Here is a 20,516-nt window from a genome sequence, read left to right on the forward strand (position 1 = left end):
TCTTCAAATATAGCCGTTTAATAGAAAACTATTTCGGCAATTAAAATTAAAATTGTTTTGTTTAAACTTTAAACAACAGTTATAGGCGTTAGGACTTTTCCATTGGGTGAAGGTGCCATGTCATGGATTAATATTTATAATATATAAAATTGGGTTCCCCAACAACAACAGATAATCCATTAATAGTAATTTATCTCTTGCATATTATTTATGATTTAAATGTTATGGATGAGAGAGAGAGAGAGAGAGAGTTCGAGAGTTCTAAGAAATCTTAGTCGTGCTAGTAGCAAGACACGTTCCTGGTGAGAATTAGGTATTCGATATCACCGAAGATCCCTTATTCCCTTTCATTTAAACAATCATTAATTTCAAAACACATATACCGAAACCCACAGAAAACTTAAAACCAGTGCACCCCCTGTTTTATAAATAACATGAAGCTACCAAAATACCCTTCTCCCCTGTTTCTTCAGTCCCTTGTTTTCCAAGTCAAATTATCATATATCATCTTCATAAAATCAAACAAAATAACTACCTACCAACCTAAAAATAAGACTTAGTAAGTTCACCTAACTTAAATTGGGAAGTGATATTTACGCCCCTTTTGATTACTGGGGACACCCAGCTTCAGTGTACCAGGCAATCAAACCCGTTGGATTCTTCTAACATACACATAAAGTACATCAGCCCCTCTCAAGTCATCGATACACTGGTGGTGGGTGTCCCTAGTAATCTAAAGGAGCGTAAATATCATCTCCCCTTAAATTGTTTAAATATAACATTTTCACTTATATTTCTCCCATTTCAAAATGAATGACCTTATCAGCGTAATTTTACGGAAGGATACAAGTGCAAATCAGTAATTCTATACTTTTATCCTCTTATATTATATATATAAATGGGTACTCTCACTTTGTAAAAACTAAGTTTTGAGTTGTGACAACTACAACAAAAAACCATGCAATCCTCCTTACTCTCTCTCCATCCTCACACCATCTTATTGAAATCCGGCTGGTTTCCGGCCAATTATGTCAACTTTCAGGCAAAAAATGTCAGATTCCGGCAACAATCGGTTACTGCTGTTTTGATGGCACCGATCACCCATTCAATGCCACCGGAAAAGGTAGAGTTGTTCAACTCACTAGAGGGGTGGGCCCGGGAGTCTATACTACCCCTCCTAAAACCCGTGGAACAATGTTGGCAACCTCAGGACTTCTTACCGGACCCTACATTGGATTCGGACTCATTCGAAGAACAGGTGCGGGCCCTACGGGCCCGGACTTCTGAATTGCCGGATGAGTACTTTGTGGTGCTAGTTGGTGATATGGTGACTGAGGAAGCATTGCCCACGTATCAAACTATGGTCAATACATTAGATGGGGTCCGAGACGAGACGGGTGCGAGCCCGAGCCCATGGGCCGTGTGGACCCGGGCTTGGACCGCCGAAGAAAACCGGCATGGAGATCTACTAGGTAAGTATTTGTACTTGTCGGGCCGAGTGGATATGCGGATGGTGGAGCGGACTGTGCAGTACCTAATAGGATCCGGAATGGTGAGTATGTTCATCAAGGGTACTCCTCATAATAAATTTTAAAAAGCCCTTATAGTCCCATATTTTTCAAAAATTACAGTACGGACCACACTATAGGATGATCCAAACCGTCCATGTGATGGGCCACAACGTAAATAGGTTGTGCCCAGAAAATCATTTCTATAGGATGATCCCAACCCTCCGATCTATAGAGGAAATGATCAAAGGGCTAGGATCATCCTATGGAAATGAGTTTAGAGAAATGGACGGTTTGGATCATCCAATGATGTGGTCCATACAGTACTTTTTTAAAATTACTGGACCATAAGGGCTTACACCATATATAATCTCATTTTGGTAATATTATCATGAGGTAACTGAACCACTTCAATAATTGTAGGACCCACGGACGGAGAACAACCCTTATCTAGGATTCGTATACACATCCTTCCAAGAGCGTGCCACCTTCATCTCACACGGAAACACAGCACGTATGGCAAAGCAATTGGGGGACCCACTCTTGGCACGTGTGTGCGGCACGATCGCAGCCGATGAGAAGCGCCACGAGATCGCCTACTCAAAGATTGTAGAGAAGCTCCTTGAAGTGGACCCCACCGGTGCAATGTCAGCAATTGAGGACATGCTGAAGAAGAAAATCACAATGCCAGCTCACCTCATGCACGATGGGAGGGACCCACGTCTATTTGATCACTTCGCTGACGTGGCACAGCGGCTCGGCATTTATACGGCTGAGGATTATGCGGATATAATTGAATTTTTGATCGGACGGTGGAAACTCGAGAAGTTGGAGGGGTTGAGTGGGGCCGGGAGAAGAGCCCAAGATTTCGTGTGTGGGTTGGGCCCCAGGATAAGGAAGCTGCATGAGAGGGCTGATGAACGGGCCCGCCGGGCCGGGCCACGTAGGGTCCGGTTTAGTTGGATCTTTGATAGGGAGATCACATTGTAGTGAACATTTTGGGTAATTTTGATGGTGTTGGTATAATCTATCTATAAATATGTAGTTGTAGACTTTAAGAAGTAGCATGATAGGGCCGATGAGCGGGCCCACGGACCGGGCCACGTAGGGTCCGGTTTGGCTGGATATTTGATAGGGAGATCACATTGTAATGAATATTTGGGGTAATTTTGATGGTGTTGGTATAATCTATCTATTGATATGTAATTAAAGGCTTTAATTTTATGGTGATAGTCTTGGATTAGAGATTTTTTTTTTAAAGTTTCTTTTATCTATTTTTGTTATAATATCTTTTGGGAAATGATAATCCAACGCCTTTTTGTTTGTCTTTTCCTAAATATGGCTCATGGCTGCATTTCATCTTCTTTTGTTTGTCTTTTGTATGTACATGATATAGAAGTAGAAGTAGAAGTAGAGAAATACATATTCCCATTTATTTACTAGTACATGACAACCCCTTCAAAATATAGTTCTAAAACAAAAGACAATTCGGATCTAAAACCATGCAAACAACAAACCCTTCAAATTCAGCTCTAAAATGACCAACAAACAAGCTAAGATGTCAAAAAACAAGGAAAAAAAAAAACAATCATGGGCCAAGAAGATCAATAATCCCCAAAGCCACATCACAAAGCTGTTCCATGACTTGCTCTCTACGCCCCAGCTCCGATGGATACACCAAGCTCGGATTATGCTTGAACATCAAATGACATGTGTTGGGAAAATCTCGTGCCGCGCTCAGGTGGAGGGCGGCGTAGTCATAATTTTGTTCCCCTAGAGCTTGAATTGAGTCATGGAGCGCCCTTCCCGCGTCCCCATACCTCCCCTCACATTCTTTGAGGGCACTCTTCAAGGTTGTGTTGTTCGCTGTGATGAGTAGAGATGACACATATGAAGTTGTATTGCAGGCATTTGATATTCCGGCCTTGATTATGATAACGGTGAGGCCTTGAATATCGGCTTGGAGGCTTTTGGGGTCGGATTGGAGGGTGAAGAGACAAAGGTCATTGTATTTTGTGCTTTGGCATGTGTTTCGGGTTAGATTGGCGTCTCCCAAGGCAAATGAGAAGAAAGAAAGAGGAAGAAGAAGAAGAAAGAACAAACGAAAGAAAGCCATACTTAATTGATAAACTTATGGAATGGATGATATTTTTTTGCTTATAGTTGGTGATAATTGGTAAGTATCGCCATGTTCAGGTCTTTGAAAGAGCCTAGAGAGTGGGATATTCTTTTTATGGGATTTGCTAGGGACCATCTCACAAGGCATTTTGCAGAACGGCTGTTGCATGAGAGTGAAGCCACCTCAGATGAATTAAATGAATAAGACAAAATATGAGCCTATGCACGCGAAATGCCTTCAGTGATGGTTCCTAGCAAATCCTTCTTTTTAAAGATGGATACTTATCTTGCAATGTATATATAAGAATTGAGTTTCAATGTATTAAATGCACTACACCAAAGAACAGTAATGAAACTTAAATGTGCCTTCAATGCAGTTGCAATGAACCTTCCCAAAGTCCTCTCTCTCCCTCTCAATACAACTTTCAAGCCTTAATGCAGCTGCAGTGAACTTTCCCAGAATTCCTCTCTCATGGGTCCTTTTAGAAGTGCCGTGGGCTTTTTGGCCTTGTCCACAACTTGCAGGGCTTGGCCTGTAAAAATGTCTGGGCATTTAGTCTGAACTTTTTTACCAGCAGAGGACCTATTTGTTTTGATTTTGAGAACCAATTGTGAACCCAAAACTGATGATAATTGGACTCAAATTTATGTTTAGGCCCTGTTTGTTTTGAATTATTTAAAAAGTGATGATGATTATGACAACCAATTATGTCCAGCATCAAATATTAAGATAATCATTTGTGACAAAAGTGGCATTGTTCAACACCATTTCGTTAAGTGATTATATGATAAAAGTTAAATTAACTAAAATACCCTTACTAAAGAAAGGTTCTCGTTGCTAAACAAAACAAAAACAACAATGACATGGGATCTTGGAAGAAGATAAAGAGCTTTCGTGAAAACCATCTGTCTACTTCATAGAAAGTGATGGGGTTAAAAATAACGGCTCAGTAAGTCGCCGCGAGGATGGTTCCAATGGTGAATCCAGAAAGCTTAGGTACCTGAAGAAGTTGATTGATCGTCTTTTGTAGAAACAAAAAGTGATATTTTATGGACCGGGGATCTTCCCAGATTAAACTTAGCAGTTGCCAATCTTAGAACCCATAAAACCAAGCTTAGAAATCAGCAAAAACCCAATGTTTTCCCAGTTTACATTGCCCTGGCAATACCTTATGATCGTAACTCGTTGGCCAAATTGTAACCTTTGAACCTTACGATCGTACAATCTAACCCAGCATTGTAGAATTCAAGCTTTTGAGTCCCACAACGAAACTGAACTAGATTTCTCCCACTTTTGGAGTCTATAAAAAAACCCTTAGCCAATGTGAAATTGGGGAGAGCAATTTTCAGCTCAGAAATTATCCCGAAAGAGGAATTCACCCTCATTTTGAATTCAAGAGCTTAAATAATGCCAGAGAAGATCGGAATCTGATTGGAATTTTATCCAGAAAATTTTCAAAAGAAAAGTTAGGCCAAAAAGGATTTCCTAGAGTCTTCTGACACATTCCTGGATAGACGACCTAGAAGATCGAGCTAAGGAATCAGAGCAGCACCCCTCGAAAACCAAAGGTCTGCGTTTAGAGGTATTCTTTTATCTTCTTCTTCTTCTTTTCTCTATAAATTTGCAGTTCATTTCTTCTTTTGATTTGTTAGAGAGAGAGAGAGAAGTCATGGAAATTAGGGTTTTAGGAACCCTAAATGTTGGGTATATAATATAACCTTATTATGTTCTGATATAAGCCCAATAAAATAATGGACCGGTGTAGTGGGCCTACCTGGGCTAGAGCCCATTAACCTATTAAAACCCTAGTGTATCTTTATATACAGGGGTTGGAGGCAACAAACTTGGTATTCCAAATTAGATACCTTGGGTGTAATGCTTCAAGCAACCTCTTGCTTGACCTAATTACTCTAACAATCTTGAAGCATTATTCATCAAAAACCCTACCATCTGCACAACACTCTTTCAAAATAGAGATGTATAGAAAGAAGGTGCAAGTGAGACTGCATGATCTCAAACGATTCATTCAAATCAAAGATGAGAATAGAGCTAGGAATAGCTTGGAGATGGTTAGACAGCAACAGTCAACTACTAACACGGTGATATATCACAAGAAATTTTCTAAGAAATCCAAGTCATCTAAGAGTGATATTCCCAAGTTGGAAGCCAAAAAGACTGTTTTTAAGAAAAAGAAGAGCAAGTGCTACAACTATGAGAGATATGGTCACTTTGCTGCAGATTGTAGGCAACCTCAGCTGGTTAAATCTGACACACCTTATAAGGAAGCTACTATGTTGGTAGATAAGGCTGAGCCTAAAAATTTCACTGCCATGTTGAGAAAAGATAAGGCTAGTAATTCTTCAGATTGGTGATTAGATACAGATGCCATTTGTCATGCTTGCAACTCAAATAAACTTTTCATTGGTGTTACCAAAGTAAAGGAGACTGGCACAGAGGCTAGTGGAGCAGACATGGAGATCACTCACACTGGTACTGCGAACTTGCCCCTTTCTTCTGGTAAACAACTAACTTTATACGATGTTTAATGTTGCCACCCTCACAGCATAGCATGAGTGGCGATATAAAAAGAAAGAGATACATCCTGATCCGGAGCCAAGGCTCGAAACCAAGATATATCTAAAAATAACTCAGAGTCGCCATCCATGGACACGCCATGGAACCAAAAACAAATGCTCTGCTTGCAACAGATAACCAGAGATACAGAAGGTCCGTGCCTGATGACGAATGGAGAAGGTCCGAAGAGCACCCCCGATTCGCCCGAGTGCGAACACTTGGTCTCTTATACCATTTATTTATTAACTTCGAAGAGTTTTAGGCAAAAAATCATGTGAAATGGGAATACGCATCTCCGAGAAAACGTCTATCTGATCATGCATGTCTCGGAGATAAAAATAAGCACACAAAAGAACCAAAATAAATGTCACCTGATGACAACTAGGTTATGAGTGACATGCATAACAGGTGTCTAAGTTCTGGTAGACGAACACATGCATGCTACAACTACAGGTATAAGGTTTGCACAAGAAAATAAGAAAACACAACAAAATATACAACATAACAACACAACGAATCCTAAGACTCTAAACGATTTAGCCCGAGTCCTTGGATGGTCTGATGTTCATCCAAAGAAGCCTACGTATCCCCGCCTCCACGAGAATCAAGGCAACGTAGTTCTTCGCACATATTCTAAACTATGATGCCTAAGACACCTAGACATCTATCTTAGACTCGATCTAAAAGACCGGACTAGTTATTAAAGCTTCTTGTACGATTATTTAAATTCCAGTGGATTGTGGATTTTAGGACACCCTATATGCCCTAACTAAATGCAGATTAGCCCTAAGCTAATGCAGGTGGTTCCTACAACCTATGTGTAACTAGGCTGTGTTTCCTAAGGAAAACAACGGGATCTCTAACGCATCTTAGACCTAGTCATCAGTCGGCGATGTGAATCGCCAACTGACCGGACGGAGGCGCTCCTATAACTCTGGGACGAACTCCTAACTCTAAAACAAACACACACAAGCACACAACAAATCAAAGATAAACCCCCTAACTCTAAAAGAAATTCTCTATCTAGGAGAAACTCCTAACTCCAGAGGAAGAGCTTTTGAAATCAAGGCTGCAAAGTTGCTTATTCAAAAAGGTTTAAAATGCTATTTACAAAAGTTTGGCTGGACTTGGGATATGGATCCCAAGCTGCACTACGTACCTCGTGGAAGAGGATCAAACCAACGTAGTTCGAAGACGAACTCTTCTAACTACGCTCAAAATGCTTTAAATTTTCAAATGTTGTTAATGTTTTAGGAGTTTAAAATGAGTTAACACCCTTTCAGCTAAAGGGGATCCGATAGAAGAGCATCTATACCCACCATATCGCGGTAGAGTATTACAGAGGGAAACGGGATCCCTAAAGCCTAAGAGGGAAGAAATCAAAACGGGGGAACTAAAGTCCCAAGGAAAAGAACAATCTCGAAGAGACGAAAACAAAACTAAAGAACCATAATCAATCTCCAAAGGAGACGATATCTAACACGCGAGGGAAAATCCTAAACAAACGAAAGATGAAAAGCATCTAACCCTAAGGGTAAACTTCTACACAAAAGGGGACAGAAAAACTCTATAAGAAGATCTACTGAACGATCAGAATCCCGAAACTCGAAAAGGATCCCGAGGAACATGCAAAGAATAGTCCCGGAAAGAAAGGAAACCCCTGAAACCCTGTAAACACCCTAAGATGGGAAAAAATGATAAGAAGGGCAAGGGGTTGGCTCAAGAAATATTCTGTCCTCGCCTAAAACCAAATGAAAACTCTTGGAAATCGATAGCCCATTCCCGAAGAACTGATATCATAACTGATAAGAAACCTCAACTGAAAGGAAAGAATAGCCTGCAAGCTTGGTGTAGAAAATACTAATTGAGAATGTGAACAAAAGGACAAACTATCAACCTAAAGCTGATGATACCTGCACTAGGATATTATGGTAAAGACATACACCCATTCTATCTCCTCCTTTTGGTTGGCAAATGAAAACCTTTTAAGGTGATGGCTACTTCTGGTAGCAAATTATGTGGCAAAAATTGAACTCCATCAACAGAGTCTCCCGGGGTAATAGTTCATTTCCTATGGGCGCCTGTTAAAAATTCTACACAGAATTTGCTCCAACTGAGATGGGTTCAAATAATTCTTGTAAAAGAGATGGGCCAAATAAAACAGGAAAAGATAAGCCGGCATAATGTAGTCGCATGGGACATGACCATTGTAATGTCGCTTCTCAAAGAACAGACAGAGTGCTTTTCTTTATTATCTGCGGGATTAAGGAACTTGGATCCGGAGCATAACCAGTCCCCTGAATTCCCAGACTTAATTGACATTCCGCTGTGCTGAGAAGTTGAAGCAATAAATGGCAAAATAATAATTAATAAATAAATAAATAAAAACAGGCTAGCAAGTTGGGTATAACTTTCATTCATTTTTAGCAAGATCCTTGCTATTGAAAAGCATTTCCTCGATCAAAACATCAGTGATAAAAAAAACAAAATGTAGAATTTGAAGTTCAAAAACCAAAATTAGCGTACAATGAAACAACAGCATTGGTTTTGGAAAATCAAACAACTCAATTAAAAGAAAGGGAAATAACAGGGTGATGAGAAAACTACCTTAGAAATGATATGGTCCCTGGTATTTAACAAACTGTGAAGATATTACCATAACTCTCAAAAATCAGCCGAATGAATTGACAAGCCTGAGATTTCTGAGGTAGGATCCTTGGCTTCAAGATCAGCTTCAAGGGACTCTCCTTCTCTGCAATTTCTGGATGAGAATAAAGTTCAACTTGCAGTGACCCGCAACATGAAGATGAATAAATGGAATAGATCACTGGACAAAAATAGTGAGTCGATAATCGGATCTGATCTAAGAATGGTCGGATTTTAGGTAAAATGTCTTGATCGAAAAACTTGGTCTTTGCCGGAGCTAAAAGAAGAAATGTTGGGGAACTTTAAAGGTTTGAGAGATGAGAGAAGGGATTACATCTTCAATAGCTGCTGATAGGTGGCAAGACAGAAATGGGTTTGGGTATAAATGGTGATGATGGCTGAGGTTTTTAAATGAAGAGGGATTTGGTGAAGATGGTGGGCGGCTAAAGGTTGAGGATGGTGGCTGAGATAGAGATGGGCTTGAAGAAGGGGATGAAAAAGAGGGTTTGAGTAGGGTTTAATAGGGGAAAATGGGTTTGGTTGGGGTTTAGAGGAAAGCATTGCCGGAGTTAATGGAGCTCGTCGGAGCTAGGGTAAACGGAGGTGGTAGGTGGCAGATCTAATGGTGGCTGAGATGGTTAGTAAAGAAGATGGAGGTCTAGGTAATGGAAGTAGAAGAAGAGGGTTTTGAATTGAAAAACAGGGGATAAGGTGAGATGAGTAATGGCTTAGGGTGAGGAGAAATTGAGATGATGGGGGTGAGAAATGAGAGGGAAAATAAGGTCTGTTGGTGTTGGTGTCGGATTCCGGTGGTCGGATTTTGGCGAAATGGCCGGAATCAATGGTGGAAGAGATGGAAAAAGGGTAGCTAATGGTGGTGGAGTGAATGAAGATGGTGGATTGGTCTCGGATCTTGCGCGCGATGGCTGGCGGCAACGAAGAGTGCCGGAGATGATTAGCGGCTCCTCTTTTCTATATCCCTCTCTCTCTCCCGTCCTAGAGAAAATGGAAACGGTGGAGGCTTTATACTTATGTCTTTTTTTTTAGGTTGATCTTAGCCCTCCATCTCTCTCTCTCTCTCTCTCTCTCTCTCTCTCTCTCTCTCTCTCTCTCTCTCTCTCTCTCTCTCTTGTTCGGTTGCCACGATGAGACTCCCCTCTTTGAAAGCCCTAATTTGCTTGCTTGGAAAGATGCTAAATTTACACCCCTCCTTATTCCATGGACAGCCCATACATAGTATATTCGTAACTACTTTTCTTTTTTTTCTTTTTTTTCAACATAGGGGGGGCTTAGGAAAGAACATGGATCAGTATTTGGGCCCTGTTTCATTGTATATGATGTTAATAATGGCACACCCTGGCTGGGTAATTCACCTCTCTTTTGCATTGGTTTTGGGATAAAAACAAGAATTGGGGGGGCAACTCGGGTTAAATTTCCTAGGATTCAAGCTATGCCCTCAACATAAAATCGGATCGGGTTCAGGCCAATTAACCTCATTTCTTCACAAAAATTTTAACTTGAAATGACCTGAATTGCACATTTAAGCGCGAGGTATCAAAGTCAGCGATTCAAGGCTCAAATAATGGGGTACCGGCATCAAAGCCATTTAGGCTTCAAGAGATTTCGAAAATTATCCACCAATGAGAATTCTTCAGGATTTATTTCATTTCGGCACTTCGACTCAACCTCATAAATGTATTCGATTTTGGGGAAGAGGGTTCGGTCAAAATGGGGTGTCTACAACACCATGTTGTACTAGCACCATAGGGCTTGTAGCCTAGTAAGGGTTATACTAGGAGTCCGCTTGTCATATTTTCCCATCCCAAACGGATCCTTTGGAACTCCATGTTCTTCACAGGTGATGCTCGTCCTCTAACCAATAGAGCACCAGGATCATTGCAAAGAATGGTCCCTCACTGCCATTCTCATGTGACAAAAGTCGATCCCAAAGTTTGACATCATTTCAACTTTCGGAGAATGTGATAGAAGGAAATTGAAGCGCCTGACTATGTGGGCAGAGCCTTCAGACTTGGAATCGAGCCCCCTAGAGCAGCTAGTGGTCATGGCTCTGAAGAAAGGAAGGCTCTCGACTCACTTGCATCCGTCCCTATCGGACGAGATTCGGGCGGACCACCCCATTTTTTGTTGTTATCTCTGTCCTTCACCCCTTCATCAGCAGGAATAAAGAAAGAAATTGATTATATTGACCTTTTAAGCATCCTCTTTGCCTTGAAAGCCCTCGAAATTTCATATTCGCTTTCCTTGGTAGAGACAGATCATCAACCAGGCAAAGCCAGTGCCTAACCCCTTCCGAGTCCATAGCTAGACTCCATACTCGAAATCTTTGTGCAGTACCAAACAGAGTCACATCAGGAATTAGGACCCATTATTTCTTAGGTGTCGACCCTAAAAAGAAAAAGATATGCGTCGCCTATGACCCATGGGTCATGGCACGGCTCTCAAAGGTATGTCCCTTATTATTAGAGCTGCATACCTCCTCGATGCAAGACAACACATATGAAAAGAGGGGAACGTCTGATTCTACTTTCAAATCAGCTGATAAGAAAGAATGGGCCAAAACTAGGCCACAAAATGTAGACATCTAAATAAAAAAAGAACCAACAGTGGGCATCAACCCATCGAGTGAGGCTTGCACTGGCCCGTGATCCAGGGGCGGAGGCACATATAGCTTGAGGGGGGCCATGGCCCCCCCATGACTTGCAAAATTCCTTTTATGGTTCATGGACATACATGCATATGCCTAGCTATTCTAGTGGTCATGGCCCCCCTCAATGACCAATCCAGACAAGTGTATATTAATCCGGCCCCTCCAACTGTAACTTCCTGGCTCTGCCCCTGCCGTGATCGGAGATCAATTGCCCCGAGATAGGGCGTAAGTGTGCGCGACATGTAGGAGATGTGTTTTAGGTTTGTTTGGGTGGAGGATTAACATTCTCCATGTAGTGTTTTCTAGGATTTTTGTTCTTCTTTTTTATCAATTCCTGTTCTTTTTTCTCTTTGAGTGGATACCCTCTATTTATAGCCAAGAATAGAAGGACAAGATGGGGATTTTTCGGACGTCAGATTGGACGAGGTCACAATCCGTTTAGATGCCCAACCTTTTAGACGCCTTTTCAGGTTTTCAAGGGTAACAGTTAACTAAGAGCCATCGTCGGACTAGAAAATGTAAGTTTCCCAAAGGCATCGTCCATGGTCAGTGGCATCCGGCCGAACTCACCGACCAATGGGTGGTGGCTGAACAGACTGCTTGGTGGAACTTTTGAGGAGGGTGTAGGGTCTTGCTTTGATTACTGACAATACAAGTAGTGGCAGTGTTTTGTGGTGCAGCCACCCCAGGGGTGGAGTCTAGTTTGTCGGGTATCCATCCATTTAGACTTCTCTCGAGGATTTGCCATTGTAATTTAGGCATTCTTGACGTGGTTTCATGAGTTCCAAAAAGGCTTCTTTAGAGAAATTTATTGCTATCAACTTAGAAAATTGATAGCAAGAAGTTACATTCGATGAACAGAAGTGAGAGGCTGCATAGATGGTTAATAACGTTGGTAATTCACTCCAATGCAATACAGTGGTACTTGAATACGTGCACAATAGAAACAAATGGTTCGAGTACTAGCCTAAAAAGGCATGTGTTATGTGCACGAGCGCACACGAGAGAGGTGGGTAATTATTTTTTAGAAAACACCAAAAAGAAATTTTGATTGAGAAAAAATAGAAAGTAACCAAGAATAAAATACGATAGATAGATTTCAAGATATTATTGAGAGGCGAGAGAGTCGGTTGGTCGACTCCCACCACCATAATTTAGCAAGAAGGGGTTAAATACAATAACATTGTTTCAGTTGCTAGACAAAGGCTTGCGAAGTCTCATTGGTAGTTAACAGAGTTGGTAGTTCACTCCAATGCCAATACTCCATGTTGGTACTTGAATTCATACACAATACCAAAAAGGCATGTGTAGTAGCTAAAAAATAAAAGCATACAGACTAGCCAAAAAAGGCATGTGATGCTCTACACATACAAAAGAGGCATGTAGACTGGCCAAAAAAAAAAAAACAGCAGCCTATTAGCTGTCGACACGTGGCCCAAGGGTGGCCCACCGCAAATCTCACTTCAGCAGGGGTAGCTTGGTAATTAGCATGGGTAGTTTGGTAATTACAGCAGAGTAGGTGAGCTCGAACCTATAGATGGCCGACACCTGTCCTGGACTAATAACTCCCCAACTACCCCAGTTTTCCCTCTATAAAAGGGCTTTCAAAGCTCTTAAACAAGGGTAATAACTTCTCACCTACCACTCTTAAACTCGCTCTGCACTCCTGATTTGAGTGTCGAAGGGCCTGTCTGGAGTAACACTCCGGGTTGGTTATTCTGACATCGTTTGCTCTTTACGCAGGGCTCAGCTACTCAGCTCCCTCACCTTGGTTTCTCGGGTCCTCCAGCTCGGCTCTTACGTCACTGTCATATCTGTTACAGATTTTAGGCCTAACAGTACCTTTATCGTACCTTATCGTGCCACCTTTACGTGTTCATACGGCCCTCCATCGTATAATTTCTATTTATAGTTTTGATAAAATATAGGGAAATGATATCAACATTCTAACGTTTTAATAAGATGCGCGAAAGCATCTTATCGTTTAGTATTAAAGGGCCGTAAGAGGATATTACAGTTCTGAAAAGGCACTTTCAACCGCTTTAAATACTAAACGTTAATATACTCCGCGCATGTTATAATAACATGGTAGTGCTGATCCCATTTCCCAAAATATATCCATGATCTAAATACACAAGAAAAATCATTTTAAACCATCATGATTCTTTTCAACCACAATGTTCATTGTACCTTACGAGTCTATTGTTGCAAGACATGATTATAGTCATAAATCAAATTTGCCCCATGTCATTATTCTTAATTGTCACCAAATAAACTTAAATTTAACATAAAATGGTGAAAAAATTGGGAAGCATATAAATCCGCCCCTTTTGATTACTTGGGAAACCCAGAAGCGTACGTGGCATTTAGCCCCATTGAATCCTTATGACGTGAAGTACATCAGCCCCTATGCACTCATTGATACACTGTTGCTGGGTGTCCCAAGTAATCCAAAGGGGTGAATGTATGACTTCCGAAAAAAAAATTATATAGTGGATGGGCCCACATAAAATGATGATGTTATTATATTGCGCGGTCCATTTTAAACCTACACAATCGAAGGGTTAGGATCATCCTATGGAAAAGATTTTCTGGGCACATACTATCTACGTTGGGTCCAACAAATGAATGGCTTGGATCACCCTAAAAACGTGGACCCACTGTATTGTTGAGGCATGTTCAGCAAAATATAAACTTCATCTCTAATGAGGGATTGAGACAGAGTTAAGTGTGAACAATGAGATATATTACCAAATAGAGAACCAATAGGAAGTGAGGAGTGTAAGAAAAGCTTCTTCTTTCTTTCGCGCTCTCTCCGCTTATAAAAACCCCTCCCCTCCTTTTTAATCTCAAGACACCCTCTCTCTGTCTCTCTCGAGGGTTTCTCTCATTTTCTCTCTGTTACGAGCACTCTGCTCTCAACGTAAATTTTGTAATCTCATTTTCTGGGTTTCATTTTTCTACTGTTTGTTGGTTTCTCGTTTTTCTCTTCCCTTCAATGAACAGCTGAGCTAAATGTAGGGTTTTGATGTTGAGCATCGATATTGTGTTTTCGATAGGGTTTTTCTCGTCATTTCTAGGGTTTTGCTGATCTTATGACTGATTTCTTAGTTTCATCAGCTGTGGCTATCTAGGGTTTGTGTTTTCTTGACATGACCTGTTTGGACTTTTGGGATTGCTGAATGTAGGCTTTTAACGCTGATCATTGATATTGTGTTTCGAAAGGGTTTTGATGATTTTTTTACGCCTTTTCTCTCCAAGAGACCAATTTAAACTTCAGCAACAAATATTCATGCCTTCTTCTCTCTGATTTTTGGTTCCTTTACCGTGATTGGTTGTGGTGTTCTCGATTTAGTCTGTTCCGACATTGGACCTGATCACTTTTGATTGTTTCCTGAGAAGCTTTGTTGTTTTTTCTGTTGTAGTTCTGGACTGTGGTGGTTATTGATACTAGAAAAAGGATCTCTTGTTTTAGTATTTAAAGGAAATAGCACATACATATCGGGGTTGCTAATGGCAAGGGGTTCCCTTCCACCCGGTTTTCGTTTTCACCCGACAGACGAGGAGCTGGTTAGATATTATCTGAAGAGAAGGATTATGGGAAAATCACTTTGTTTCGAAGCTATCACTGAGATTGATTTGTACAAATTTGCTCCTTGGGATCTTCCAGGTATCACTTTTCCTCTCCCTTTTTTTGTACTATTTAAGTAGGTTGAATGATTTTATATTGCTGTTTGGTGACTCTTGTTTCCTTGTTTTCTTTTTTTATTTTTATTTTGTGAGCACCAATCTTGCTTCCTTATTTGATTGAGATTTATCTCGTATTCTTATTTTCTTTGCTTGTTGTCGAAGATAATTTTTTCTACATCTGCAAATTGTTGCTTTTAAAAGGGGGGGCACAATTTTGATAGTTTCAGGGTACTTTATGTGTAATCTAGTGGAATGCTTTCAGGTTGCCCATGCCCTGCTTTTGTGGTTGCTTAGTTTTTCTCTTTTGTATTTTTTTGTTCTCAGGAACAATGAAACATTTATGTAAATCATGACACTTTGATTTGGGTGCAGAAAAATCTTGCTTGCAAAGCAAAGACCTTGAGTGGTATTTCTTTTCCCCTCGAGATAGGAAATATGCGAATGGGTCTAGAACAAACCGCGCCACTCACGCTGGATACTGGAAAACCACTGGAAATGATAGATCTATTTGTCGTAATTATCGAACTGTTGGGATAAAGAAAACTCTAGTTTTCCATCTTGGAAGGGCACCACGTGGAACGAGAACTGATTGGGTAATGCACGAATATAGGCTCGAAGACCTGGAACTGGTTGATGCTGGCATCTCACAGGTGACAGTCAATTCTTGTTTAACTTACCAACTTCTTTTATTGTTTTTATGTTTCAAAATACTGAGCTTTATCGAGGTGTACAAAATGATCCTATTATGATGTCTGAAACTTCTGCTGACTTATGACAGTCTTGTCTTCTTCAGCAATGTAGGTTTTCATATATTCTCTTGCCTATTAACTAATTGACGTTTCCCTGGACAATTTAACACTATTTTTTTCCTTTTTGGGGGCTAATTTGAGATGCAGTTCGTGAACTTGCCTATGATTTGCTTGGTGACCTAATTATCACAGCGAGGGAATCCCAAATCTCAAATGACCAATCATTTATTTTGATGTTAGGTTGTCTACGTTGAGGCAGCATGCGAAAATCAAAACACCCTTTGCAAATAAATGATTGGTATGTAATAATGCAGGTACTTAACCATAGAGAGACAACAACCATCTTTAACTAATATTTGGTGTTATATCACCTCCCCTAAACCTAAAACCCTAAACATACTTTTATACCAATATTACAGTCATTGTATCCTATAGACCCTTTCTCATCCACAATTTCATTGTCTACATCCTCTTCATCCATGTATTGGATGCCCTCATCGTCGTCCCTCTGGCTCATCACCCTTTTCATCATATTCTACTTCCTCATTTGTGACAGCTAGCATGCGCCTCAGCCTTTCCTCTACCTTGATGCGAGAAATCACTCGGAGCTGATGGATTTCAATTCTCCATTGAACAGCTAGGGAGTACTGAAGAAAATAGTTATAAAAAAAAAAGAAAAAAAAAAGCTAAACGAAAAAGACTTTATCCCATTCATTTTCGCTAAACAAGCGCACACAATTATTCTTAAAAACAGGGAGGTTGAAAGGCTTCTCCTACTAATCAAAGGCTTCTATTGAAAGAAGCACTTCGTTTCACTTCCTTGAACTGGCGAAAACACAAGTTCCTTCATTAGTCAATCTTTCAGTCAAGAATTCGTTCCTTACTCTTAGTCAACCTTACATCTCTATAAATCGTGTAACAGTGATTTGGTTCCAAAATGAGAGCTATATAACCCCCTCCAAATTAGTCCTCTTCACCCATACGACCTGCAGAGGCACATCGGCATATTTCTGACTCTGACCTGAGGTGTAAGCCTCATTGGTGCTACATTTTTTTGCAGTACACCTTGAGGCGCTTTGAGTACACCATACTCTTTGAGGCATACGCCTTGTATGCTTTTAAAAACACCGCTTTTTTAGAATAAAGATTAGGGAAAAATACAGACACACCCCCTCTAGTTTCTGGCACATTCAACTCTAACCCTGACTTTCAAAACGTGACAAGTACACCCCGTGTAGTTTTTTTAATGTGACGGACTAGACGGCGATGCGGAAATGACCAAAATGCCCTCGTCTTCCCCAACTGAAAATTAGGGTCTTCAAACTTGGAAACTGAAAATTAGAGTTTGATTTGAACCCTTGTTTATTTATCAACATAAACCCTCGATTTAGGAGTTTTATTTGTCTTCATTCACACCATTATCATGATTTGCACACAAACCCTAATATTTTAGGGGTTTTTTTTGTTTTTATCAATGTTTTTTTCTTGAAATGTGGGTTTCATTGGCTGTGGTGGAGGTGATGACGGTGGCCGGAGATGGCGACGGCGGCGGTGGGAAATGGCGTAACCCTAATCCCTCTGCAACTGAGGGTATTTTTGTCCTCAAAATATTAACCACGATTAGTTTCAGTCTTTCCGTCAGGTTAAACTGACGGACCGTTGACGGATGGGGTGTGCTTGTCACGTTTTGAAACCTCAGGGGGTGTACTTGTCACGTTTTGAAAGTCAGGGTTAGAGTTGAATGTGTCAGAAACTAGAGGGGTGTAAATGTAATTTTCCCTAAAGATTATTGATATTTTGATTCATGAACTTACTCAATTATCTGAATTTCACTGACAACATTAATGGAGTTATGTAACTATTGTGGTTACGGGTCTTTGGACCTTAAATATTGTAACTCATTTTGTTAGCGGCTCCTTGATGATATTGGATCGTGGTTGATAGATTACTTCGCTAATTTTTCAGTATTACTAAGTTGTATTTTGGAAAATGACTGAAGTTAAGAGTGTTTGCCATATTGGTGATATTGTGTAGCACCAGCATCAATGTTCAAAATTTATTGAAAATTCATCCTACATATTAAAAAAATGACAAAAATAGTTAAAGCTAGAAAGTGATTTATAGTCCTGGATCCTCTATTTACCAATGCCCTTTGTGAACAGCATGCTTTTCTTGTTTGATGGACATCAGTGGGAAATATTTCACTAAATCCATGTCCTCACTCTCATTTAAGTACAGTGCGGCTACAATTAAGTAGAGTTCGCTTTTTTATTCTCTGCAGGATGCTTATGTGCTGTGCAAAATTTTTCAAAAAAGTGGGCCTGGCCCGAAAAATGGTGAACAACATGGAGCACCGTTTAAGGAGGAAGAATGGAAGGATGATATGGAGGATGATTCTTTGATAATTTTTCCACTTGTTGGCCCAAGATCTCCTTCGCATCCTCCAGTAGATGACCAAAATACTATCATGACAAAGAGCACGTCTGGCACTGGAAAAGGATGTGGCTCTTTACTGAGGTCTTGTTCTCTACAGTCTGGATCTTCTAGTGGTGGTGAGGGGCACCCTTCCCTACCCAAGTGTGACATCGTTGGTCAGATGCTGGTGGATAGTTTAGGCAATGATGATGACACTTTATATTCTCAAGGAAATGTTGTTGATGAGGTAAGTCTATTCAGATAGCTGTTTGGCCACGTGTATTGTTATAGCTTTCCATGTTTTTTTGTTACAGCTCCCCACCATGCTATTCACCTTTGTAATTTTTCATTGGATTTGCTTGCAGAATCAGGAACCAGTTGCTCCTATTATTAATCTCAAAGATGCAGTTGCTTCTGATAGTGATGATATTTTCAATGACTTAGAAGACATCACCATTCAAGAAATGCTTTCAGGCATCAATAATGACTCCTATATAGAGTTGAAGGATTTAGGGTATCCAAGAGAAGCTAATGATGATGGATATGGATTTTCTGACAATTTATTTTCCTCATTTGATAACTTGCAGAGTGTTGTTACTACTGATCCTGAGGTGAGCAAGCTTTCCTTTATCTTCTTTTACTTGTGTTCTATTGGAATAGCTTTGTATCCGATTGAGTATCGCAATTAATCATAGTTTCTATTTACATCAGATTGATGTTTCAAGAAGAAATCCCATGTGGGAATTTCAAGTAGGCATGCACAGCTCAGCTATAGTTCAAGAAATCTCATATATAGAGTTGAAGGATCTACAGTATCCTAGAGAAGCTGGTGATGCTGAATATGAATTTACTGGGAATTTATTTTCCCCATTTGATAGCATGGATAGTGTTTTTACCACTGATCCTAAGGTAAGAAAGCTTCTCCTTCTTCTACTTGCTATTGTGCTCTATTTCAATAGCTTTGCACCCGATTGAGTATTGCTATCAATCATAGTTTCTATATACAACAGATTGATGTTTCAAGACCCATACCCATCTGGGAATTTCAAGAAGGCTTGCGTAGCTCGGCTTCCCCTATAGTTCACTTGGCAGTGGTTGAAAACACACATGCTTTACAACCATCGGCAGGAGGTAGATTTCCCAATCCTCAGTATTATTATGATACTATGGCACAATATTTCCGTTCGTTTGCTGATTTTGAGTAGACAGAAGATGAAAACTGGAAAATGACCAGGATGACATGGAGTCTTTATTTTTGCTTTTTGAGATAATATATTATATTTCAAGCAACAGTTGTTGTAAATTTTGAAAGCAACTCTTTAATGAAATCTCATTACCTTTAAAACAAATCTGGATTTCAACTCTGCGAGTAAAATTCTCTGTACTTCCTCTTTTTATCTTTTAGCATGTTCCTGTGTAGACCCTGCAAAAAATACCGGTTCTGCAACCTCTGGTTTGTGGTGAAGGCAGAGGTGTAGGTCTGCTGGTTTAATTTTTTAACCATAACTTTCATAGATTCCATAATTAATCATCATCATCATCATCATGTTCCATCCAGGTGAATTACCCGATGAAGAAACATCAAGGTCGCTGCTGAGTAACCCCAGTGAAGGAGAATCTTACTCAACGGTCCTAAGCCTGTTGGGTTCTCTCCCTGTAAAACCTGCTTGGAGTGCAGAGTACCCATCTCCCATCAAAAGGGTAAATTCGAAAGACATTACTTCCTCTGGTGAAAAACCGATTCGTGTTGAGACTAAGGATACTATCATTCCCATATGCGCTTGTGGCAAATTTAGGGATAATACTCGCATTATTTGTTATGATTGTAAGAAAGAAGCTTCACAAAAGAAGCTTGTGAAGAAACCATCATTACGCTGGGGTGGATTCACGTGTTTGTTTCTTCTATTGGCAGTATATGCTTTGATGTGGCTCTTCCTCTTTGTTTTTTGTTTTTTGTTTTGTCGGTACATGATTTCTCAGATGGAATAATGAGAAGGAGATGGAATAAAAGAGGACCTCTGGGACAAAGAAATGACAGAGAAAGGGAGGATGAGAGAAAGATAGAAAGATGAATGAGAAGAAAATCAAAGAAATGACCAGAAAGAGAAGATGAGAAGAATAGAAGAAAATAGAAAGATAAAAGAAAA

At 40.2% G+C, this 20,516-nt stretch overlaps 2 protein-coding genes across 4 annotated transcripts; both read left to right on the forward strand.

Annotated features, from left to right (window-relative positions):
- The first annotated feature begins 929 nt into the window (after positions 1–929).
- LOC143889474 (stearoyl-[acyl-carrier-protein] 9-desaturase 1, chloroplastic-like) lies at positions 930–2,740 on the forward strand. Its single transcript, XM_077393691.1, has 2 exons — positions 930–1,552; positions 1,932–2,740. The coding sequence occupies exons 1-2, from the start codon at positions 959–961 to the stop codon at positions 2,496–2,498; spliced, it is 1,161 nt and encodes a 386-aa protein (XP_077249806.1). The 5' UTR covers positions 930–958; the 3' UTR covers positions 2,499–2,740.
- An 11,538-nt stretch (positions 2,741–14,278) lies between these two features.
- On the forward strand, positions 14,279–20,516 carry LOC143890680 (NAC domain-containing protein 82-like). Of its 3 annotated transcripts, none has more exons than XM_077395362.1 (8): positions 14,279–14,532; positions 14,941–15,185; positions 15,578–15,855; positions 18,236–18,616; positions 18,735–18,980; positions 19,081–19,278; positions 19,380–19,500; positions 19,928–20,516. In XM_077395362.1, the coding sequence occupies exons 2-8, from the start codon at positions 15,029–15,031 to the stop codon at positions 20,356–20,358; spliced, it is 1,812 nt and encodes a 603-aa protein (XP_077251477.1). In that variant the 5' UTR covers positions 14,279–14,532; positions 14,941–15,028; the 3' UTR covers positions 20,359–20,516. The 3 variants fall into 3 exon arrangements, with proteins under 3 accessions (XP_077251477.1, XP_077251476.1, XP_077251478.1); XM_077395361.1 differs by having other exon boundaries at positions 14,280–14,438; XM_077395363.1 differs by lacking the exon at positions 14,279–14,532 and having other exon boundaries at positions 14,582–15,185.

The sequence above is a fragment of the Tasmannia lanceolata genome, unplaced genomic scaffold (genome assembly GCF_043159265.1).
Source record: "Tasmannia lanceolata isolate RefF3 unplaced genomic scaffold, GAP_Taslan_0.1 ptg000013l, whole genome shotgun sequence".
Classification (NCBI taxonomy): Eukaryota; Viridiplantae; Streptophyta; class Magnoliopsida; order Canellales; family Winteraceae; genus Tasmannia; species Tasmannia lanceolata.

What these genes read in the sequence shown, in the direction of transcription:
- LOC143890680 (XM_077395362.1), top strand. Translation starts at nt 15,029, where the DNA reads ATGGCAAGGGGTTCCCTTCCACCCGGTTTTCGTTTTCACCCGACAGAC. An exon ending in TGCTCCTTGGGATCTTCCAG is followed by an intron (nt 15,186 to 15,577) that starts GTATCACTTTTC and finishes ATTTGGGTGCAG; the next exon opens with AAAAATCTTGCTTGCAAAGC. An exon ending in TTTACAACCATCGGCAGGAG is followed by an intron (nt 19,501 to 19,927) that starts GTAGATTTCCCA and finishes TGTTCCATCCAG; the next exon opens with GTGAATTACCCGATGAAGAA.
- LOC143889474 (XM_077393691.1), top strand. Translation starts at nt 959, where the DNA reads ATGCAATCCTCCTTACTCTCTCTCCATCCTCACACCATCTTATTGAAA. An exon ending in ACCTAATAGGATCCGGAATG is followed by an intron (nt 1,553 to 1,931) that starts GTGAGTATGTTC and finishes CAATAATTGTAG; the next exon opens with GACCCACGGACGGAGAACAA.